The sequence below is a fragment of the Xiphophorus hellerii genome, chromosome 14 (assembly GCF_003331165.1).
Source record: "Xiphophorus hellerii strain 12219 chromosome 14, Xiphophorus_hellerii-4.1, whole genome shotgun sequence".
Taxonomy (NCBI): Eukaryota; Metazoa; Chordata; class Actinopteri; order Cyprinodontiformes; family Poeciliidae; genus Xiphophorus; species Xiphophorus hellerii.
Genome location: NC_045685.1, coordinates 8,750,742 through 8,775,671, shown reverse-complemented (window position 1 = coordinate 8,775,671; position 24,930 = coordinate 8,750,742). Strand labels below are relative to the sequence as shown.

The window sequence follows — 24,930 nt, the reverse complement described above, 5'->3', positions numbered from 1 at the left end:
TTATGAGTGATTTTTTTTTTCAATTTGCTTTTTTCCTGTGGTTTTTGCTGGCAGAAGCTTTTTTTTTTTTAGGCGTGTCTGTTTTGGCACATCAAGCCTCGAGGCATAACTACATCAGCTGCTTATCGATGGATGCTAGCAAACAGCAACCCTGTAAATCTTCCCAAAGCTTTTCCAATGGACTAAGCACTGGTCTTTGACAGGTCTGTTTCAAGAACTAGAGATTAAGAAACTAAAAAAGCCAAATTAGTTTTACTGTTGAGCACCTGACAAACTCCTTGTCTTGAAGGTTATTCCTCCATGAGGACCACCTTTGTAGAGTGCATGGTGGTCCCGTTAATAGACACTCAATATCTGACGTGAGCTCCGGAGTGAGGCCTATTGAGGCTCCAAGCCTCGCTTGAAACTGTAATCGAATTCCCTTCAGTAAAATTCATCTCCAACTATGACTTCTGATGAGGTAAGAAAGCTTTTCCATCTTCAGCAGATCAATTGTAAAACCTGAGTCAAATTTAACAAAAACTCCCTTTGTTGCTTCACAGCGAGTCCCAAGTGAAGAACACCCGGGGGACGGCAACGCCATCACTCACGTTGGGCAAATCTCCACCTACTTAAACGGGATCTACTGGTAGACATCAACGTGCCAGAGACGCGCCCACAAATCAAAGAAAAAAGACAAGCGTGAAATACGACTGGGTCCTGCAGGCTGCGCCAAAGCAGGGCAGAGCGAGGCGGCGGACTCTAAACACCCCGAGCAGACGGAGACGGAGACCTGATGACAGATGGGCCGAAGCAGAAATATTATCTGGGAATAAAGCGATGCAGCTGTCTGATAATGCTGGAGAGGAAGGAGAAAGGGAGACGGAAAGTGAATGGAGTGCCAACAAAGTTTAAGATTTAGCTGCAGTTGATTGTGTAAGTCGAGGCCAACCGGTGCTCCAGCGCAGATGGCAGGGCAGTCTTCTGCACCATTACACACACTTCATAAATCTACAGCGGCTGCCAACTTAGAGCATCTTAAACTGTTTTTCGTGCCCTTTGTGCTACAGCGCAGCATTTTGAACTCCTGCCTTTCTCATAGAGAGGAAATATCGATGTGCTAGCAAAGTCCTGTCCAAACTTTTCTGGACTCCAAATTTTGCTCTTGCTGTGAAAAAACTGTCAACTGGCTCTAAGCAGTAATTTCAGCTGGGAAAAAAAGTTTACAAGTAACACTGCACAAGACTTCATTTCATTCAGTAGTTTATTTATGTAGGGATTTGCAATGCAAAGATGATAAGTATTTATTTCAAAGTTGGATGTGAAACCAATTAAAAAATAAACAATCATGGATCAAAAAGAACAAAAATTTTTAAGCAGGAATGTCTGGTTTTTTCTACATGATATGAAAAAACTTGCGAGAATGCTAAGTGGATACAAAGCCAGGAATGGATTCTTGGGATCTTTGTGTAAAAGAACATTAAAACCAGTCGCAGTTCTGCGGTGTAAATCTCAGCGTGAGTTCAGGAAATCTCTGGAAAACCACACTTAGTGTTAGGGGCACAGATAATTCCTGCTGTTTTAAGACAATCGATTCTTCTAAACGAGTGTTTTCTTCAGTGCCATCAACACTGACGGAAATTTAGTGTATCTTTGTCCATAGGAAACAATACTGTCAATTGCTGGAGAGTTAGAGCACTGATTTTGTTAAAAGAAATGATAGAGTGCCAGCTGAGTGCTCACCAATAGTTGTCAAAGGCAGATGATGGAGACTACACAATGAAGACCCTGAGGAAAAACATCTGCTCATGGGGAAAACTTTTCATTGACCTGATTCTTCATGAGCCACGAGATGTGTCCACATTGAGAGCGAAGTTGTGATGGATACATGGTTGGATCATCTCCAAAACCTCAGCTCTTCCCAGTCCACAATGGTCAGTGTTCATCAAGTTGGTCCAAGGAAGTTAAAGTGTAGACCGTAGACCAGACAGAGTGGCAGCTTTGCTCTGTTTCACCAGTAAAATGCTACCTGCCACAAGGCAAAAACTTTAAAGAAAACAAGAAGTTTTGAGGTATTCCCCAGATCTTATCCAGTTCAACCATCAAGTCCAATTGATGGAGACTTCAGCTCACATATCACAGGACTGACAGGACCTCGTCGAGTCAGATGCCTCACCACACTTGCGGAGTTCGACTAGAACCCACTACTCCACAGGTTATAGTGGCAAAATGAGGACAAACATACTATTTGATAGTTAGAATGTCAATCTTATATACATATACAAGATTCATTCTGCCTGTCTCTAGGGGTTTCCCAGATATCTCTTGAGTAAAATGCCTGGAAGATCCCTCAGGGGGGATTTTTAAAGACGTTATTGCAAATTTTCTTCTAGGGAAAAAATTACTTTGAGGATCCATCCGCCTGGCAAGATTCTGCTTTCCTGTTAATGTTGCCTTCCATTCCCTCATCCATAATATATTAGATTACATTAAACGTCGTCATCGGCATGAGAACGGTCCCCACCAAGCCTCCTTCTCTCCTCATCATTCCTCCGTTATTTTACCGTTCTGCCCACTCCAAGCCGATGCCAACACGCACCACTTCCTTTGCATTTCCAGATATCAGAGTTACAGCCACGCGATCGCCAACAACTACGAGCTGCAAGCGTGACCAGCAACTGCAGATAAAGTGCAGGAACTGTCTGCACATGCTTAATGTGTTAGACTGGCTAAAGGAGAACGAGTCTCCTGGGCCAAGCAGGAGGACGACCATCTGGACCTTCTTATATGAAGCAGAAAATAGAAAGCTGTTTTGTTTTGAACAACTGTGCTGGTTTAGTCCACTTCCAACTGCTTTCAAAGTGTTGTTAAAAAGGAGTGGAAGCAACACAGAGATACAGAGACGGCATTGTAATCCTTGTTTATAGCTTGATGGTCTGATATAACATAATTAATTTTCAAAGGGTTTGCTTGGCAATGATCTTTTTTTTAAATTTACGCTTTGCAGATTTTTCCACTGTAATATTTTTTATCACCTGTTTTTTTTTGTATCCCTTACAAAAACAAAGTGTAATAAAAGTTAAAATAAATGTATAGTTTATTGAAATAACACATTCTCACACTTAGGACATTTTAGAAAAATCTGATCTCTTAACTGAGGACATTTATTCAAAGCTGAACACAAATCTATGTTGAGAAATATAGATTATAGCAAAATTACCCAAAATAGACCCATTGGCGTCATCAATGGGGAGGGAGGATCAATTTCTATTAAGGTTTTTTCCTCAACCAGTGAAAGTTCTTATTTATTTATTTTATTTTATTTTATTTTTTTTTTTAGAAATGTTTAATTAGTAATCCATGAGTTAATTTTTCTGATTTTACGCCATGATCCATTTTCCTTAGCCACTTTTAAATATGGGAAAGGCAAGTGAACATGACATGAAACTAAGGCAGACATGTTGAAACGGCTCTAAGAATTAACCAAACTCAATAAATTTGGATTAAAGTGTAGGAAGAAATATGGTATCCATAATTACATTGTATTTGAGGGCATTTTACTCATATTTTTCAGGGGTGTATGTATAAATATTCTTCCTCTTCTACCTTTCAGCAGGTCTTAGTAGTAAATATAGTTCTATCATGTAAAACATCTTAAATGTTTCCTCTGTCAAAAGGACAACGTTTCTGAAATTCACTGCCAACATTAACTTTTCGCAAAATATGTAATTTCTGTTAATCGAGAAAACAAAATGTTATTCATGGTTGGTATGCTCTACTTTTAGTGACAGTCACTAAAAGCAGTTCTCAATATGTGGTATGATTAACAAATTCATGAATTAATAAATCAATGGTGTATTCACTATTTAAGTGAAAAATGTATTATTACAATTATATTCAAGAGGAAAAAAGTATTTCTAAAAAAAAGGCTCACTTTTTTCCTTTTTGTCCTTAAGTGATATGTAACAATGCTCACATAATGTGTAGATTAACATAAGATGTATTTTTATCTAAAAGTGTTTAAAACCTGTCATGAAGTGCGGGTGGTGAAGTGGTGAGGCAGAGGCAGCGGACCCAGGAATGATGAATTATGATGTTTTTAATGAAAATAACTTAGTCCAAACAACGAGCAGCAGGAGTAACACAAACTGAACACGAGGAGACTAAACATTGACGAGGACCCGACGAGGAACAAGGAACACAGGTGGAGTTAAATACACGGGAGGGTAATCACAGAGACGAGACACACCTGGGAACAATCAAGGGGAGGACAGGACAACGAAGAGACTAAGGACACAGAAAACTCTAAATAAACACAGAAAAACACAGATCCTGACAAAACCTTCCTAAAACAGACATGACATTTTCACACCTGCTGTTATCTAGTTGGGGATTCGGTTTGATTGAGGCTGCCGTTCAGGCCGTGTTTGGTTCCCCAGTTTGTCAAAACTGGTCAGGCCTTTTGAAATATTGCTGAAAATACTAAGGATGGCCAATCGTTCTTTATTTCCTCTCCTGAACTACCACTTTGGAGAGGCATTTCACCGGATTTACTTCAGGGGTAAATCCCAGAGATGTCCACACTGAGCCAAGCTGAACAAAACCACATTAGCTTGGAGAAAAAGCCAACTGGAGTCAGACTCTCCACAGCCTTGGGCAATGAATGGTGAGTCTGTGCAACAGGTGTGGCTGTCATCATTTTGATCATGTTTTTACAGTGGGATGTAACCAGAGTACATGGGGAAAACCCCACACATGCATAGAGAGAACATGCAAACTTCACACATACCGTTTCTTTTCATCTATGCTTATCTCGGCATCTGGCACAAGCCGGTGTCTTATCTCTAGCGGTCATGGGGCAACAGGCAGGGTCCGCTGTGGACAGGTCGGCAGTCAGGACAACAAAAAGACGCACAGGACTAACAACCAGTCACACACACAAGGGACGCCTAAGGGCAATTAATCTAACTTGTCAGGTTTTCTGGACTTTTGTTGCACCCCACCTTCCGTCAACACTGTACCTGTCAAGTTTTAGATTGGAGAATATGGGAAATTTGATGGAAGGACAGTAATGCAAAAGCGAAGTTTGGAGCTTCAATCCAATTCAAAAATACTTTTATATTATTGGCGACGTAACTATTATAATACGGGAAATTTTACGGGAAAATACTACTACTACGGGAGCACGGCGGGAAACAGCTCGGGGTAAAAGGCGGTAGTCTCCAGGCCAAAGCTGGAGACTTTTTAACACACTACAACATTCTGCATTTTCATTCAGACAAAGAGCAACATTCGCTTTCTCTTGAAAATGTCTGCAACAGCTCGAAGGTCCGGGTTTGTTCGCCGCCTTCTCCTTGGAGGGGAATATTCGTTATTTTATTTACAAAATGCTCCAGCATAATGCATCCATCAGCCAGACGCTAATGCCGTAAATCAGGCGGCGCGGGGGCCGGCTGGTGTTTATCGCAGTCGGACAAACCTTTGACACTGAGCTAGTCAAGACACTAAAATGTTACGTAAAAGCTGGAGGGGGGGAGGAGAAGGGCAGACTGGGCTACCTATGAACTTGTCCATGAAGATTCATGGACAAGTTGAAGACACATAGGGCCTTTAAGCGTCTGCTGCCACTCCAGCGTTTCCTTTCGATAAAACAAGCGGCAGCTGAAGATGAGCCGAGTTTCCTCACATCACAGCGAGCTTCAGCAGACCGCAGGGTGAGTACAGCACCACATGTCAAAGGTCTGAACAGCTGATGTAGGGGGTTTTTATTCACCAGAGGAAGTAGAGCAGAATCACAAGTTTAAAAATAATGCACTCAAGTATATATAAAGATGAATCACTTCTCATTTTTTGTGGGTTAAGAAGAGAGTCTGCTTTTCTCACCGTTTTCAGGCAACACTTCACTTTTGTTTCCACTTTTTTTTTTTTTTAAACGTACGCCTGGCTTCTTCTTTTTTTTTGTTTGTTTATTTTTTATTTTCCCCTCACACATGTTTAGCTTTCACAATGTGCTTCTAGTTTTCCGACGGACGATGATTAATGCAAACCAAAGCTGTGCAGCCTTTATAGTTAAAGAAGGTTTGAAAGTTATGACTATCTTATAATATATGTTAAAAGCTCGTGTCTCAACTTTTAACCCTGAGGGTTTTTTAAAAAACATCTTTTTATGCATTTTTCAATTATTTATTTTGTAACACCCTGGAAAGAGTTTCTTTTTTCAGAATCCCTGTGATGCATTCACTGTCATCTAACACAAAATTAGCAGATGTCTCTTACCACATAGAAGAACTGCATGTCTGTCCACAGGGGTGAGTCTCAAATGTCCACAGCTGGAAGAGTGGAGGTGAATGCGGCAGGTCCATTCAGCAGTATCATTAGTCCGTGTGCGTGTGTGTGTGTGTGTGTGTGGCTCAGGTGTATAAATCAGGTGCTGATGAGGAAAAGCAACTCCCTCCTCTGTTAATCCTTCTCCCTCTTCTTCTGCTTTTCCGTCACGATGCTGAACTAGCTGCAGTTTCTCTCTTCCCTCCTGCACTTGATGTCACTCCTCCCCATCTAATTTTTTTCTTTCCCTCCTCTTCCTCCTCCTCCTCTCCACATGACTCCAGTCCCCAGCCCCTCCCATTTGCTCTTTTGGCTGTGCTTCCTCCAATATATATATATATTTTCTGTCCCCTTGCTCCTCAGGTTAAAGTCAGTTCTTCTCCTTCTCTCCTTTTATTTAATTTTCATTTAAACTTCTTTCTCTTCAGCCTAACTCCGTAACCATGTGAGGTTTTTATTTCCCCTATTATTCAACTTGAGTGAATAATTAGTGAAGCCTCACAAGCTGCTGCACAACTGTCTCACTCTGTCTCTCGGTGCTGACTGCAGATTGCTGTCAGCTCTTCCTGCGTTGGCTGCTGTGTGTGTAAGTGTGTGTGTGTGTGTGTGTGTGTAGGACGTAGATAGCGTGGCACGCTCTGAGCTGTCAGAAACAGGAAGTATGCAGCTTGGTAGTTTGGCCCTGATGAAAGCGTTGTTCCCTCCCTCTGCGTGTGAGTGTGTTATTCTAACACGCTCTATGGGAATAGATGGAGAGGTGCAACAGGGTGAAGCTGCGGTAAAGGGAGCAGCTGTGGGTGTTTGACTAATTAGTTTATCCTCCTGTATGCGCAAAATCAATATGATCCAAGGAGACGGACCAGCTTTGGAGACTTAAAGTTCTGGTTGCGTGGAAATAGCATTATTCGTTTTACTTTAATACGTAGCGTTTTAGCTTTTAGCCATATTTGTATTTTGCTCCTTGACTCTGCTTCCCCTCATTAAAATTCAGTGTTGTATGTTTAGGAATTTGTGAGGGCCTCATCAATTCAACATATTATTTTAATTAAGCTTTTACTGCTGTCCTTTTCAGAGCATAATTTGAGTAACCAGTGTAAGTTCTTTTTAGCTTTTGTTTAACGTTTGTCAGCTCCACCATGTCGCTTGTTGTAACAGTAGGGTGAGTCAAGTGCAACTCATCTGGGACGTGTGATTGATAGGAGCGGAGCACTGTGCACAGTCTAAGGAACTTCTGCACCGTACTTTATACTCTATTTAGACCATAATTGTTTTTCTCTGTGCTGGATGAATTGCAGGCTTATTAAAACGCGCCACAGAAGCTTGATGGTTGGATCTAAACTCTGACGGCGGTATCGTGCTGTGGAGAGTCTTTTCTTAAGCGGGGGAAAGCGAATCTGGTGGTTGACTGGAAGATGGATGGAAGTGAATAGAAGATCCTGGAATGAAACCAGAAGAGCCGAGCTGAGAAACGTTGATTTAGATCATAACATATTCGTGTCTTGGAAGGGTCCAGTCAAAGTAAAGACCTAAATTCAGTTACGAATCTCTGACAAGATGTGGGGCATCAATATTTACTGATGTCCTCTGTACAGTCTGGCTGAGTTTGAGTAATGCTGTAGACATTTCAGTCTCTAGATGTGCAAAACTAGAAATACGACTTAAGAGACTTATAGCTGTAATTGTACCAAAATGCGCTTGTAGAAATTAGCTCTAGGGGGTTAAATACTAATTCATGCTTCACGTTTCAGATGTTTTGTAAAAAAAAAAAGAAGAAGAGAGAAAATCTTTGAATTTTCTTGGTCTATCACAAAAATTCCTGTCCTAAAATGTTCAATAAGCTTCAATACTGTTGCAAGGTACTTTGAGTGTTTTCAGAAAGACAGCTAACTCTGAATGTGCTCATGTGTGTGTGTGTGTATTTAAGAGTCTTTCAGTACACAGCAGCCGCAGACACAGCTCTTTAATAAAACTCTAGCGTTTATTGTGAAGTTGTCACTTTGTTGCACTACACACTCAACTGATCTCATTGTTCATCAACCCCGCAGGCTCCTGCGTTACGCAACTCGGCAGACCTATTTCCTGTCTGACGCAGCCTCAATTACTCTCAGTTGGTTAGTCGGGCATTTCTGCCTGAATGTACATTTGTTTTATTGGCGTCGGACAACGCGCTCAGTGGAGGTATGTTTCTCAAACCCTACTTGTAAATAATGTGAATCTGATCTATGTTGATAACGGATCACTAAAATTGTTAGCTTGTTAAGTTGTATGTAGAGAAGATCTGAACAGAAATCTGTTGGGATTTTAAAGTCAGGTGTGAGCAGTCGTCCGCAAGCGTGTCCACTCACACTTGCCTGATCAGAACCGGACGCATTTAAAATGGAGCGCTGCCAGATAACCCCAACAGGATAGCTACAGATGAAACAACTGAAAGCGGAGATTACGAAACTGGAAAGTAAATCAGGAGGTGTCGTGTGTTGTAGTGGTTAGAACGGACACCTGTGTACAGAGGCTACAGACCTCATCGTGGAAGTCCCGAGTTCGACTCCTGTCCTCAGTTGCTTTGCCACATGTGCTTCTCTTCGCCCACTTTCTGTCAGATTACTGTCAAATAAAGGCCACTATTGCCAGAAAATAGATAAATCAGAGTGTAACAGGAAAACATCCAGGTAGACATTAGAACTTTGTCAAGGCATTCTGGGAGGAATTCAGGATTGGGGGAAGAAGACATTTTTTGTGATGATGATTACTATTTGCCTCTGAATGAAGTGTGTTTAAGAAATGTTCCATGTCAGAGCTTCGTTATGCAACTCTTTCAGCTACTATATGATCATTCTGGATCTTTTCTCCACAGAGATGGTCTTTCACTGCTAAGCTAACACCTTCAAAACTCTGAGCTTACAGAGAATGTCAGAAGTGCAACCTCCAGTAAAAGAAAGCAGCAACTTTCTGTTGCTTGGATTATTTTGATGTATACTTACCTATCCATTACTCTGAGCCATGAATGCCCACTTATCAGGAGGCATTAGGGGGGCTGGTGTCTATCTCTAGTTGTCATTGGACAGGTTGCCACTTCATCACAGAAAAACAGAAGACAGACAACCATGCATACACCATCGTCAATACCAATGGGTAGTTTAAATTAGCAGTCATGTTTTGAACTGTGGGAGGAAGTTGGAGAACCCATCCATTTTACAGCGTTTGATCATCCTGCACTGCTATAAGTCGGCCACTTGAGGGCACTAGAGACCTGAAGAAAATTGAAGGGCTTGCAAGTATGTTGAAATCCAACAGACTGATCTGGAGACATCAATGCTTCTTGATAGAGGTGATACTGCATATTGCATTGATCCAATAAAATACTGAGTAAACACAGGGTCCATATCCCCGATACTAATATTGATACTTTTTATGTTGGTATATCAAACTTCTGACCTTTTTGTTGATCTCAAATCACCTGAACTCCATTTGGAAAACACATTCCTCATAAACTGCCCTGCGCAACACAAGTTCAGGACGGCTAATTAGCCGAGCAGGCCTCATAAATGCTCAAACAACAACCAACTCTCCCTGGACTTCCAGCAGCTTTCATGTTCCGAAGACAGACAGACACAAACTTGAGACGCGCTTTCCCCCCAGGCTGGGACCGTCCTGTGTTTCCCACATCAAAGGAGGAACGACCCACCACAAACCTGCTCTACAGACGGTGAATCTTTGATTAGCGGATCCAGGAGGGAACGAGGCGTCGATAGCAACAAAGCGGCTGCAGCGCTCGCTCTCGAGAAGCTTCAGTCAACACAACGTAATTACGACGTAATCCACGCCTTGTTTGACCCCACTTAAAACTGAGCACACACAGTCTGATTTTTTTGTGTGTGTTTTAGCTCCCTTCAAACAGATTAAATGTTTCGGTTCTTTTTATTGTCGTCTTATGGGGTATTGTGACTTTTCCTCTTGGGGAGGAAAAAGGATTAAAACAATTTCCTTCCACTTTACCACTTTGTGTTTCTCTGCCACATAAAATCCTTCTAAGATGCATTGAAGTTTGAGACTGTGACTAAAAAAATCTTTTAACTCCTTCAAAACAAAAAAGCACAACCTGCAACACAGCGAGAGCTTAGGCAAGAAAAATAATTTATTTATAATGATATAATAACATTTGTCATCACATTGGCATCGGATAGCTGCAGAGAGGAGCATTTGTGTGAGACGCCACTTTGCAGCTACACATTACACCATCGGATGGGACCAGGAAACAGAGGATGTTCAATACGTACATGGAATATTCCTTTAAATACACTTTTTTAAAACTTTTAATAAGATGTAACAAAAATAGAATCATTCAAATAAATCTGGCTGTCTTGTGTTCCTCTCCAATTAACATGTGTGTGTGTCTTTAGAAGCTGCCTACACAGCGACAGCGCTGCGTTAGAAACGGAGTTTGGGGGACTGTTTTGCTCGAAGGTGGACCTCGCTCATGTTGCTCTCTTTAAACAAGAACTTTATCGGTCCAAACACTGCAGCCTTGACATTCTCCTGGGGCTTTCTGACGTCCAGAGCTCTGGGTTTAGACAGATCAAGAGGTGGCTAATTGGAAAGTCTGTCATAAATTCATTAGAGTGGGGTAAGTAGGGATCAGAGGTTAGCGGAATCACCTCCCTGTCCATCTTTGTGTAAAATATGATATATTCCGTTTTGGCCAACATTAATAAGGTTAACATTTCAAAGGTTTGAAGATTTTTTTTTTTTTGTTTAGTCTCTCCTGATTAGAGGTCTGAAATATGCCACTTACATTTGGCAGATGTCAGTCAAACTTAGACTTTGACGTCCGTGCCTCTAGTGGCAGAGGAAGGTACTACAAAAACAAACCGAAAATCTGTAGTGAGATTCTCGAAAAAAAAAAAAAATATAATTTCTGCTTAAGGGCCTCCAGATGATGATCAACAACGCAATCAAACTTAGCAGCACATATACATGTAGCAAATGTGTTTTTTTATGTTTTCATAGAAACTTTATTAAAAATTTGTTCTTTTTGTAAATGTCTAATATATTAATTTTACTGAAAATCTAAAAGAAACATACTGTGGTTCTTGAACTTAACCAAAACTATATTAGTTAAACAAATTTAGTTTAACGAGTGACTTTAAACCTTGAGAAATCATCTTATTTTCTTTTCTTAGCCCCTGCGGATTTCAGGAAACCCTAATGTTTATGATTTTAATGGTTGTTATGGAGACACAGTGGCACAAAGATGAAACTTTTTGCTGCTTTTCTGTTTTAGTCAACCACTTACAGGCATAAAACACAAATGCTACAGATGTATTATTGACTTTATACATTTTGTTAGGGGCACCAAAATTGTGATGTGGGATTTTTTTCCCCGCTTTCACTGTATAAATGAAATTAAAAGAGGAGTTTTTGCTAAAATGCTCAGTGCAATATTTTACTACCGCAATAAACGATTAAATGCTATGGGTACCGATAACTGTAGAGGGTGCTGTAAATACAGTTTTATGCAGTTTATGAGTTGGGCAGGAAAAATAAATGAAGGTCAGTAGAGTAATTAAACCCTCACTCCTCTTTAATATAGCACTTTTCATTTAATGGGGGAATAATAGTTAATCTTCAATATAGTCCTCTTATTAGATATTTATAGAAATGTAATTCTCCAATATAATAAGCTGTCAATATATTTGTTTCTATTTACTATTTAGCTTAGTGCTGCAGGCAGAGAGAGCTCGGCTCTTTGGTTCGGGGTTTTTCAAACACAGTCCGGCTTTTTGTGCCGGTTCATGACTCGTCGGTTTGCAAAGCAAAGCGATTGCACCAATGCAGCTCCGTGTTGGCGGTAAGGTTTCGGCTGATTGTGGAGCTGCACACCAGTTCTAACGTAGCGCGTCATGTTCTCCTTCATAATAAGTGAAAACACCTTTATATGAGGGAACGCATCCCTATTTGTTTACCACCGTACCCATATGTTTTGGCTTGTCTGTACCACTCCTGACTTCTCGCTTCATAGGAATCTGTCTTACGAACACGCTGTGGACGGCTAATGTGCTACACAAATGGGAAGCGGCCGTCCAAACAATTTTGCACTTTTTTTTTCCTTTTTAAGATGAACTTGTGTGTCTAAACCACATGGAACAATCGCCTTCCTTCTGCTTCTTTGATTTGGCTCCTATTCATCTGGGCTCAGTTCAAAAATAATACTTTTTTTTTTTTTTTTTGCCCCAATCAACCTTTCTGAGAAATATGAGGAATATTTAGCTGCATATGTGTGTAGAAATGGGGTTAAGGGCAAAGGTTACATAAATTTTTTTAGGGTATATATGTAAGTTCTCTCCTCTGGGCCTGCTGTATGTCATTCATTTTAGGTGCAAAACACATATTTCCATAACCAAGGCAATTGAAATCATAAAAATTAAATTCATAAACAAAGAAACCAAGAAGTTGCTGCAGCAACGCCCATAGTTCAGTATACAAGGCAAACAAACACAGAGTTCTATAGTTTTATCGTTGTCATTCACTAAATATTTAAAACAAGCATCACTTTTACTAGTCGTCAGAAATGGATTTATGTATTTTTCTTCCCAGAATGACTGAATACCTGAAGGACTATCGTTGGGAAGAAAGACGGAGTGTTTTCTTCCCTTTGCTTTTTTTTGTCGTTGTTGTTGTTGTTGTTGTTGTGACGCTTCTTTTTTCGTCCACAAGATGGAGCTCCGACTCAATAGCACCGAGAGATACTTTGCCAAGCAAGAGTCGGGAGATGAACGCTTTCCCTCCTGGGTTTGCCCGGTCCATCCATGCAGGGAGGCAGGAGGGGGTAAGTCGGGTTTAGGAGCCTGGATCGCTGCTCGTCCGCTCATCCACACGCAGATTCAGAGCCAATAATCTTTGTGTTCACAGTTCTGAAAGTCAAGGTCCTTCACGCAAAAACACCTCTTAAAAATTCATTCACTCTTCTCGGTCATTCATTCTCTCACTCGTTCGTAGGAGTCCCGCGTTACGTGGGAGCTAACAGTATAATGAAAGAGGAAAGCTCACATTTTGCATTTTCCAAAATCAAAACAAACAAAAACAAAACAGCATCAATGTTTTCTAACAGTCCTTTCATTGACATTCATCCTGTGTCGTCTCTAATACTGAGCTCGGATGTATAGACCGGACACAGGGGAAGAGAGATGGTGAGGTGGATGAGACAGAAAAAAAGAGGTGTAGAAACGGAAGGATGGAGGAGGATGCGGGGAGGAAAGGAGAACTCGCTCTTTGCCAGCTGACGGGGGTTACAGTGGCGCAAAAGAGACAGATGGAGACAGATCCCACAGTCATGAGAGGAGGAGTAGAAGGAGTGCTGGGAGTGGTCGGGGATGCGGGTGACTCAGACAGTCAGTGGGACAAAACGTACACAGGGGAAGGCAAAACAAACAGAACCTCTTCGATGCCCAGAGCGTCCCTCTGCTGTAGCGCCAATGGACAGATGGAGGGAGCCTCATTCTGATCCAGTTTTCACCACTTCCTCTGCTAAAGCCGCAGCGGCCTCACTGCATTCCTTCAGTCCGACAAACCAGAGTCCCCGGGGCCGTTGGACTCCTTCACAACAATATTTGCACAGTTGGCTCCTCAAGGTTCCAGAATCTCTTTTTTTCATTTACATTTTTGTTTTGTATTTTCATTTGTTTTGGAATGTTAAGGTTTCTGGAAGCCATCTTTAATCTTGGAAATAGAATGGATTCCACAATCAATTTAGTTGCGAATGCAAGGCGGAATCACTGGTCCGGACCTTTAAGTCCGTTCCACTCCAGTTGCTTGACTGATCCGATGCGGCACTGTGACATAAACCAGGATATTCTGGGTTGGAAATGTGTCCAGTTCTGCAGAAACAGGTTAGCATTTGGGTTATTAACTATGCATTTGAATGAGGAAAGAAAGTGGCAGTGACTGCTCCTTCGCCCCATTACGAACATCTCCTAAGTGGTAAATGGAAACTGGACGGCAGGCTCTACTTTGCTCTGCTCTGCTTCTAATTGAAGCCTTGATAGAAGAAATGCTTGGAAGGAACTACGCAGCTGCAGTTGCTATGGTTTTAGCCTAAGAGGTCCCAATGCCAACAGGGGCTTAGTAGGTGTAAGAGAGGGTTTCTTTCTGGTTCTCTAAATAGAAAACAAACGATTTGGTTTTCAAAGTTTCTCAATAAAGCAACACAAGTAGACAGTTTAGCTACAAACTTCACTACTCTAATCATCACTGCAAACAGTTGTCTTGCTATCACCGGGATAATTTCTTTATCCTGTTATAAGCAACAGTATTGGTCTGCGCTCACCTCCTCCTACGTGCATGTCTATTTTGTTCCTTCCTATATCTATTTGGCACAAAACATCAAGTCACTTCATGCCCCTGTACATACTTAACTATGTATTGGTTCACTTTTCTTTCCTTAGTATGTGTAAAATATACATCACCCAGCATTAGTGGATACTTATTCCACCTTGGTTGCGAAAGGAATGGAAGAGGTTTCAAGCAAATTTGCCAAAATAATCTACAAGAAGTAAAATATTTCTGAGATTTAAGGAGATAGTTATAGTGAAGGCTACAAGTCATTATTTAATTCACAAAGCAAAATGTCTAGGTTGTGCCCAGCAAGGACAACCCGGGATGGATGGAAGGATGGATGTATGGATGGATGGACAGACGGACAGATAGACAGACGATTTCTTATGAGCCTTTTGGTTTTGGTTCTGATCCTTTGGACAGGTATCACCTTTAAAATTGTAAGATTATGACCTCTGATCATAGCAAGACAAGCTAGCACATTTCCTGTCACTAGATATTGTTGAACAGAGTTCGCATTACCTTCCAAAAAACTATGAGTAGATTATACAAAATTTCCCACTGATTGATTAAAAACTAATGCATGGTCAAAGGACTTGTTGGGTATGAAACAACCAAAATTGTTTGGTTGTTGGGTATGAAACAACCAAAATTGTTTGGTTGTTGGGTATGAAACAACCAAAATTAAGGTGGAAGAATCTTTCAAGTTTACTCTGCCATGATGCCATCAAACATATCCAGTCACTACATTTGCTCTGGTTATACCCTATGTTTCTGAATTAAGACCTAAAGATTAGAGAAAAGGTTTTCGAACCTCATCTTGAGCCTTTCAATGATCTGCAACATTCGTTGAAATTCCAGCTAGGTCCTGCCTACTTTAAATGAATCCGAGACCTCGTCTTGTTAAGCCAAAAGAATGACTTGGATAATTCCAAAAGTGACAAGTGAGTAGGAAGACTCACCTAAAGGGACTTCACGTAGGTCATTCTAATCTATTAAGGGCATGCAGTGTGACGATCCACACATCCAAGCTCTAATGAAAACTACTGGCGAGGCACACCTCACGTCAAACGTAAAGCCATCCAAACGTTTGTGCACTAGCTCCATGTTCACTCTGTGTAGTTGAAACGTCCATCTATACATACTCACACAAACAAAACATCACTGTAGGTCCTCTGTGGTCTGTTTGTAACAGTTCTTTGGTCCCCCAACACCAGAGACCAGAAATGAATAAAAACCCTGTTCAATAACCAGGCCTGCTTCATGATCTCTGTGCAGAAACATCAGCAGACATGATTGCATCCACACAAATACAGACACACTCGTGTAGACGGTCGTTTTCTTCTTTTTTTCCTTTCATAGCGTGACTTTTTTTAGTCAGTGTGTGTGCTGAAAGTGTGTGCATGGGCAGTTTGAAGTCCAAGTTTCTCTCATCTTTGTACACTAGTTTGAGTCTCTGTTGATAGATGCTTTCCATTTATCTTTGTACATGATACATACAGTATAATCCCATTAAACATATACAGTAAATAGACATTTAGAATGTATAAAAAAAATAGGAGCAAAACCTAACATCTAAAAACAGATTAAGAAGATAATGGACGACGAGGGGAAACAAAACGGCAAAACGGGATTTCGCCATGTAAACGACCTCTGAGGCCAAAGGAAAGAAAAGTGCTTCGCTTTCCAAGCAGAGTCGGATCGCTTGGTGCCTCTGTGGAATGCTTACCGGAGATCCACGTTCACGGTCACAGCACGAGCAACAAAATGAGGGACATGCTCATGCCTCATCTTTGGTGGCAAAAAATAAAATAAAATAAAAAATCCCCCATGCAGTTTGTCTTTGTTCAATCTGGCACTTCGCTGTTGGGCTGCTATGCTATTGCATTGACCGTGGGGAGGAAAATGGAGCCACAATGTCCAAGTTTACCTTCCTCAGTTTCCCCATCGCAAAACCGAAGCCCAATACTCAACTTCATAAAGGCCTACAGGTGTTACACCTGTAAAGCAACTGAATCACAGGCAGATTTTGTAATTGTATTCCAATTATTTCTTGAATTAAGATGATTCCTTGTCCTCAGTGGTGTCGTGGTAGATCAGTATTGCTGCAGATTCAGATAGGATTCGGATCTGTTGTCAATGCCAAACCAAAAGGAATGAAGATATATCCACTGTGTATCTCTACATTCCCAGCGTCTTCTCCACAAATCAGTCTGCCCATACATTTTCCTCACTAAACAGGAGGTTTTTAATCTCTCTATATAGTTAAAAAACAACCTTTTTTCTCCTCTGATGAATTTGACAGGCAAACACTGAGCTCCAACCCTAGGAAGGACCATTTTGTCCAAAAAATGTGCTCCTATTTCATTGGACAATCCAAATGGTCAATCAGAGGTTGGAAAGCTCTGGTCCCGTCTTCTGTGTGTGGCAGATTGTAGAGTTGGTTTGAGTTGTAGTACACAGGATCCAGACCAGGTCAACGTCTAGAAATTGTATTTCCATTCACTGATCGTTAGGTTTGTCGGACGCAGACGGCACCTCCCCTCCCTCGGCGGCCGATGCATTGGGGTTTGAGAATTCCGTGACACGTCGCGCCAGAGGGTTTGTGCTCTTCAGGAGCTCCATTGCGGACACCCTAGCTCCTCCACTTGAAGACTTGCTGCCTTTCTTCTGAAGCAGGGCCATGAAGTTCTCGTTGCGAGAGCTCGACCTCTGGCTGCTGCCCAAGGTTAGGTTCCGATGGTCGCTCACAATGGCGCTGTGCTTCACGGGCGACACCAGGCTCTGGCGGCTGCCAAAAGAATCCGAGGGCTCCTTACGGCCCAGAACCTTTCGCTTGGACCTGGAAGAGAGTCATATAAATTCAAGTGGTTGGAATATTTCTCATTAACTCCTTAAATGCTGCACACTGACTGGTAGTTTTGGTTTTGGAGAATTTGAAAATCGTCTCCTCTGTTGTTTTGATGAAAACATTAACTTACTTCTTAGTGCTTTAAGCAAATTTCAGCTGCACACAAAGTAAAACTATGAGGACTTGTTGCTTAGAGACTGTGCCTGCATCTATAAATGTGTCTATGAGAGAGAGAAAAGAGGACAAAGTAAGAATCTCTGGTCAGCAATGTACATGGGGCTGTTGCTAGGGAACTCTGTACTCCAGCCGTTGGTTTTTAAAAAGCCTCTGCTTATGTGGTAAGAGGAAGATTGTGTGCGTGTGTGCGGGGGCGTGTGTGTGTGTGTGTGCATATGCAAACCTGTGTATAATGGTGAATAAATCCTCGGTGGTGTGTGTCGTAGGAGTGCTGGTCAACATTTCATCTTCCGTTTCCTCAGCGATGTGGAGAGCAGTCTTCTCATCGGCAGCTGAATCATCTGATCAGTGCATAGGAATACCATTATAACAGGACTCATTTACACAAAACATTAGATAACATGTTAAAATTAACGAGTGGAAGCTGTTCCTGCATGAGCCTTAAATGCCAGAAAACATTGCTCATAAATACATACCTGCCCCGATGTCAGTGCTGGCCATCTTATCTCCAATTTCCGTGAGAGAGGAATCCTGGAGTGACGACTGTAGAGATGACTCTTTTGAGCTGTCCTCATCTGTTCCCAAGTGGTTTTCGTCCTGCTCCGACATGTCATCTGGTGCAAATGCTCCAACTGGAGACCGCAGACCCACCGGACTGTCAGACTGTGGAATCTGCCGGTCTGTATTCCCATTAGTGGAAGGGTTTAGTGGTGTGGGAAGGAGTAGGACATTTGGTTTCTTGGGAACTGGAGGCGGAACCTGGATAATGAAGTGTAAATTATGTTTGTTTTACTTTGCTTGACAGCAGGTGATTTAACCATCTGTGAATTAGAGCAAACAAGTAGTATCCTACTCACCTTGGGTTTCTTTTTGTCAGACAGCTCAGCCAGACAGGAGATTGTCATCCTTGAAGGTAGTGTCTTGCTCTTGTCTTGGAGCTCAGGGCCTTCTTGGGAACTGCATGGAGAAGGAAGTGAACCACCATCCTCAGGTGCTAGACGGATATCTGGTTCTCCGTCAAATTCAGGTTCCAACATTGGGTCTTCCAACAAAGGTTGGGGATCAGGGAGTGGTGGGAGGTCAAACAGAGACTGGGAGTGAGGGAGGAATGGGTGGTCATAGGCAGTGGGTGGCGCATTGGTGGAATTCAAATCTGGGGGAATGGCAGGACTTGTTGGAGTCTGCGGTGGGGGCTTTTTGGGTTTGGGCTTTTTCATGACTTTGTAGATGTTGCCAAGAGGCACTGGACGTTCCACAGGTGAGGCAGGAGGAGATTCAATAGCAAGGGGGGAGGTGGAGGAAGGAGAAGGAGACTTAAGGAGGAGGTTCATGGGCCGTTTGGGCAATGGAGGCTTGACAGCTACAGGTGGTTTAGGCTTTGGTAGAGTCGGTGGTGGGCTTGGGTTGTCCCTGAAGTCTCTGCCATGCTGCTCTTCTTCAATTGTGTCAGAAGCTCCATCAGGGCAGTCCTCCAGATCTCCTCGCGAAACAGACCGAAGTCTAATGGTCTTTAGCTCATTCTGGGTAACCATAGGTAATGCCTGTGAAGAACTGAGGCTGATTTTTCCTGGTTTGGCAGCAGTAGAGGTGTCAGAATGCCGCCTGCTTGCCTTCTGCTTTGGCTTTAGCGATGACAGCTCCAAATGTGCATTTCCAGGCATTTCAAATGACAATCTTGACCTGGCAGCTGGGTCCTTAGGTGATGGTAGTGAAGATTTCCTTTCTGGGATCTTTGGACGCATCTTACACCCTGTCGTACCTACTGTCCCATGATTCATCGGAACTGTTGGAGTAGGAGTCTCTGACTGACTGGAATAGCCACTTGAGGGAGATATAAGTCCTGGAGGCTTTAAGGGTGAGGAAGCCTTAACGTCAGTCTCCATGGATAACTGTGAAGGGGACGTGGCTCTGGACGTGGAGGGAGAATCTAGAAGGGACTCTGAGCTACTTCTCACTTTCATACATTCAATCACTGTAGTACCTGTTGCTGTGCTGGAGCCTGATAAAGACCTGAGGAAGAATGAAGAATGATTAGAAGGCAATAATTTAACTAAACAAAATTTACAAAGTGGAATACATTTAACACATTTAATCATCTGAGGCTTCTTTTACCTGTAGGGGTCATTACTCTTCCAATCTCCCAGCTGCCAGTGAGTTGGGAAGGTCATCTGTGTTTCTCCTTCCCTCTCAGGTGCCTGGATTTCCAGACTTGGAGGTCCATCGTTACCCCTTTGGCCCAGCTCCCTTTCACATACACTGGCTTTAGAGGAGCAAGAAGAGCTTGTCAAAAGGAAATCTGGCTGGAATTCCGGGAAGTTGTCCCTGGGTATGTGCAAGCTCTTTGGTCTGCCATCTCGGTAAAGACCACCCCCGTGCCTTATTCTGCCCTCAGCTTCTCCAAGGTTTTTCATTAAGGAAACACTTCTCACAGGGGGTGGGGGCTTGCGCTTGGACTTCTTAAGTGAGATTGAACGAGAGCGAAGGCGCAAGCGCCCTTCTGTGCTGTAATCTGAAGCCGTGACAGAAATAGTGTCCGTAGTACTTGCACTATCCTCAGAACTTCCTCTTGGGTAAAGAAGAGCATAGTTCTCCCCATGACCCAGATAGTTATGATGCTCTTGATGGTGGTCCATTACCATAGTGTTCCCATTACCAGTAGTGGTGATGGTCAAGTCTGGCTCTATAACACCCTGTGTAAAGCAAAAGGACCCAGAATCAGTGGGCGTGGAAAGGGAACGTTCCCGGAACTTGAAGGCGTTTTGAGCCGCTATGGATCGTGCTGACCTCTGCCTTCCTCGCCCTGCCTCCGCACCACCCCCTCGCCCTCCGTCTGCTGGTGCCCCCTCTGTTTCCCTACGTTTTCCCACTGTGACCACTGGCGGAGAGATCCCTGACCCACCATTTCCTGTTCTCCCAGTCGGGTCCGTCACGCATGTGAACGAGCTGGAGTGTGAGCTCACAGACTGTCCCGAGCTCACCAGCATGACCCCATCCTGTATCCCGCCAGCATGACCAATGACACTGTGATGTTTGGGAGGAACTGCTGGACCTTTGCTCATGTTGTAATTGTAAGTCTCATTCCACGCAGCAGGAGAAAACGTGGATCCTTTAGGGCCATTCCAGGTGGATGAGGGTGTGTTAGAGCACAGCAACCCAGAGTGGTCCATAGCTGCTGTGTGAAGCAGCTCCGGGGGGCGTTGCCCCAAACGGTTATCTGTATGGGGCAAAAGGGCAAGAAACAATTGAATGTGTCTACAATTAGACAAATGTTACCTGTATATTTAATTTTAACTTATACTCAAAATCAAATGCATTTAATTATATCCCCCTCCTGACACAAACAAAAATGGCAACAAGATGGATATAAATATGAATTGTTAATATCGGCCCAGTTTTACATGTGGAACCATTACAAATGGTAGAAAATGATCGACATCGGCCAATAACATTGTTAAAGCAGATATAGTGAGTATCCCAAAATGATATTATGTGTGCGGCAAGGTAAGAAACAGCAGCTCTTATGACAAGACTGAGTGTTGGCAGGGGGAAAAAAGTGTTGATTGAGATATTACAAAAAAAAAACCGTCACTGAATCCAGACTTATGTTTTTCTGACAATTGAACCAACCTGTGGGCAGGGTTGTGTCAAGCTCTGAGTGTGTCTTCCTTATTGGGAGGTTTTGATGTAGTGTGTCCGTGAAGAGCTCCAGAGAGTGGGGCTGCTGGGGATAGGAGTCCCCAGGAGAGGGGGACGGGGACGGGGAGTGCTGGAGGAGGTCGACACCGTGGAATTTCACTGCTCCCACTTCACCTGGAGGAGACAGACGAGAGCGGACAGTTAGCATGCGAAATGGACCTTCTGGTGCATTAAATGTGTCCATTTTTTCCGCATTTTAGGAAACTTAGGTCAGTTCTGTTTTAATTTCTTCTGCCCAAATATTGCAGCGACTTATACGGAATACTAGGAATGAAGGATATATCAGTTTCAACATCTGTATGGGCCGATGTTAGTCATATTTTAACATGTCGGTATCGTTCGGCTCAGTAAAACTGGAGCGATAGAAATCTTTATTTCCATCTTGTTGCCATTTGTGTACGAGTTTTGAATGGAGTCGGCCATGTGGCAATAGTTCGATCAACCACAATATAATATTGTGTATCAATATCGGGCCAACTTTTTAGATCGGTGCATCCCTACTAATTACACTGCAGTGTTAGGAGACAGGCTTAAATGTGGAGTCAGACGGTTTTCTTTTGGGTTAGATTAAATTATGCAAAACAAGTTTCCTGGTCATTGTTGAGCAGAGGACGTGTGACGTGTAATTCCTCTTGTAAAAGCAAGCAAGTGGCGTAGAATGAAGATTTCAACTGGACAGCCTCCGTTGTGTTTATGTTTTACAACGTCTGCCGTCGTGCTTTAAACACAGGCAGATTTGCAGCAGATGCTGACAGACACCTGCTGCTCTGTTGTCCGTTTGATGTCCTGTCAGCGCTGAGTCATTGGAGACAGCAGGTACGTCCCTTTATTATCTCGTGAACAAACGGCTCACTTACTCACCCCGCTGCATATCTCTTCTTCCAGGGTCCTTGTAAAAAATAACATCTCAGACAAAAATTGAGCAACTGAGTGAAGCGAGATCATTTTTGAGGTGTAAAGGTCAGTGTGCAAAAAGAAAAATGTTTGCAAAATAAAATGAGGTAAAACAGCAAATGAACAGAAAGATAAGGTGAGGTAACTGAGAGGATTATTATACAACACTGAGACCAGTCAGGGTTAGCACCCCAATTTTAATTTAGTTTCTAACAGCGACTCAACTACTGTGACTGACTTTTGTGCAGGCTCAGTTGCACTTAGCCATATTTATTTTTGCACTAAAAACAATCAGACAGCTCTGCACCATCTGTGAGACTGATGAGTACTTTACCTGCAGAAAACAATTTAATAGAAACCAAACTGAAGAATGATCATAATTTTTACTTCATTTCTTTTATAGATAATCAGAGTGTCTAGTTGTCTTAGTAATCAAATTAATTTGTTTCCCTGGTGCAAATGGGCAGCACATAGGCTCACTTCACTAAGCAACTCTTAAAAATGAGAAACACAAGAAATCATATATTTTAAGGAAGTGGGAAAATTGGGTTAGTGGAACTGTAACTGGAAAGGACCCGGGTTTATGCTGCCACCACTTAGTGATGAACACGGAAAGGGAAGTAAAAGTTTCCTAAGTTTAATGTTTAGGGGACAGCAGCAAAGGCTAGCGTCGATGGTTCGGTAAGTCTCCATAGCAACCAGGAAGTGGCATCTTACTTAAAATTAGTTGTTTCGGAAGCATATCGGTATTTCAGGAAAACAGTTATTTTCCTACCAACAAAAATGCTTGCTAACTGCAACTCCCACCTGTTGCTGCGCACTAAAAGATGGCTACTGGAAAATATGCAAAAGAAAAAAATATCCACGTTCTAAAAACGAAGGGAGAGTCACCCCTCATTTTTATTAACCTGGCATTGCTTTAGCTACAAGCTAGCCTCTGTACAGAAACCAACTGCAGGCTTGATACCAGCAGGACACATTTGACAACTTGTGTTATTTATAAAGAGAAAGAAAGCTGCTCACTTTAAAACCATAAATTTAGAAAGTGCTTATTTCATAATTTGGGTTTAATCAAAGTACAGTGGATTCCTGGTATTCGCAGGGTTGAGCCACCCAACAGTAGTTGACTTCCCAATAAAAACACTTATAACTACTCATTTTAATAGTTCAAACACCAAATATACCTTAACATGCATTAAGATGCACAGTGGAAGCCATCTTAGAACTTATTTCCATTCTTGGGAGGTACAGCCAATCAGCTCAAGAGAGAATAAATGCCGCTCCTGGATTGGCTGCTTTGTAAACGCCAGACAATAGCATGCTAACTAGTTGTGGTGCTGGGTATATTAGTTTCCTAAGCTGCATTTTCTTTAGATTATTTTAGACATGTTCTACAAAAAAAATATAAGTAAATAATTTTAAGTTGTTCCACTCAAAAAAATCCGCTAATAGCTGAATTCGCAAATACTGAACCGCGAAGAGCTGCACTAATGAGAATCATACTTGAATGAGAAAAACTGTAGAAACATGCAGCTTCGATGTGGAAGAAAATTCCTCTATCTTGACAATTTAGGGCAAAAAATTAGCACTAGGTTAATCTCTCAATTCTAAACGTGAACTAATAGCACCAAAGAAAGAACAACAAATAAAAAAAGCCTTTTTTTTCTCAATCTGCTCCACTCTCCCTTTTCCTCACTGGCTAACAGTCATTCATGAAAATTGCTGGAGCGAGATGGGCAACAGCAGCAACACTGAGGCCGAGAGACGAGTGGAGGAGGAAGAGGAGGGAGCAGTGACTAACCTTCATTGATCCTTTTTTTCCAGTCTATCCCTCCAAACACATTATTTCAACCACTGTCATCCATTTTATTCATCCACAATTCCTATTTTCTATCTCACACGTTTCTTCTTCTTCTTCTGTTTTTGGCAGGGGCTTTTTGCCCCCTCCATCTTGGATGGAGGGGACAGGAAGAGTGTGGAGATGCCATGGTAACAGTAAGCCGCCTGTGAGCTACCTGTTCGCTGGCTTTCAGCATAAAGAAAGCCGGAGAAGATGGAGAGGAAGATCAGCAGGTTTAACAGCAACAATTTGAATGAGACACGTGATTTCTTTATAAAGGAGCAAATGTGATGTTATAAACATTTACTTCTATAATATAGAACATTTAGTTTATGCTCAAAATCACTGTTCTAATGAGCCAATTGGAGCTTGTAATCGGTGTTCATCCGCTTCTAAAAATAGTACCAAAAAACTAATACTTGGGTTACACACACCTTTAAGTTTTTGAAATAAAAAATATACAGCCTAAAACTTTCTCATACTAAGTCAATGGGCAGCTTGATCAGAAATAATCCTACTCTGGTTTTTATGACATTTACTTAAAAAAAATTTGTTACTGCTTTATTTTATATTTGTATCCAAATACTTTGCTTCTACGTTTTTTCTATTTCTTTTTCATTCTGTCTGTTAATGTGCAAAAAAAGTTAAAACTACATGTACAATTCCATAAAAAATACTTTTGAATTACAAAAGTAAATTCTTTATTTTAGTAGAGATGCGCCAAATGATCAACCAGAGATCAGAACCGGCTCGTTTTTTTTTTTTTTTTTTTTGATCGGCTCTGATTCGCAATTGAACTTTTTCGTTTTTTCCATCAAAAGCGTTTTCAGTCGGAGGCTTC

The 24,930-nt window shown here is 42.0% G+C and overlaps 2 protein-coding genes across 5 annotated transcripts in view; both read right to left on the bottom strand.

Moving 5' to 3' along the window:
• arhgap36 (Rho GTPase activating protein 36) overlaps positions 1 to 6,525 on the bottom strand; it is a 64,476-nt gene extending 57,951 nt beyond the window's left edge. The window contains exons 1-2 of one of the 2 annotated variants that reach the window (XM_032583673.1): positions 6,256 to 6,525; positions 4,769 to 4,854 (exon numbers count right to left, since the gene is read on the bottom strand). Coding sequence is in view for 1 of the 2 variants with exons in the window: in XM_032583671.1 (XP_032439562.1) it covers positions 6,256 to 6,273 (18 nt within the window). In the remaining variant the exon portion in view is untranslated. The remainder of the gene's footprint in view (positions 1 to 4,768; positions 4,855 to 6,255) is intronic. The other variant, XM_032583671.1, reaches the window with a different exon arrangement.
• Positions 6,526 to 15,960: 9,435 nt separating this feature from the next.
• nhsl2 (NHS-like 2) overlaps positions 15,961 to 24,930 on the bottom strand; it is a 124,409-nt gene continuing 115,439 nt past the window's right edge. For all 3 annotated transcript variants that reach the window (XM_032582265.1, XM_032582266.1, XM_032582267.1), the window contains exons 5-10: positions 21,287 to 21,469; positions 19,772 to 20,873; positions 18,517 to 19,669; positions 18,136 to 18,418; positions 17,883 to 18,000; positions 15,961 to 17,473 (exon numbers count right to left, since the gene is read on the bottom strand). In XM_032582265.1, coding sequence (XP_032438156.1) covers positions 17,134 to 17,473; positions 17,883 to 18,000; positions 18,136 to 18,418; positions 18,517 to 19,669; positions 19,772 to 20,873; positions 21,287 to 21,469 — 3,179 coding nt within the window. In that variant the 3' untranslated portion in view covers positions 15,961 to 17,133. The remainder of the gene's footprint in view (positions 17,474 to 17,882; positions 18,001 to 18,135; positions 18,419 to 18,516; positions 19,670 to 19,771; positions 20,874 to 21,286; positions 21,470 to 24,930) is intronic.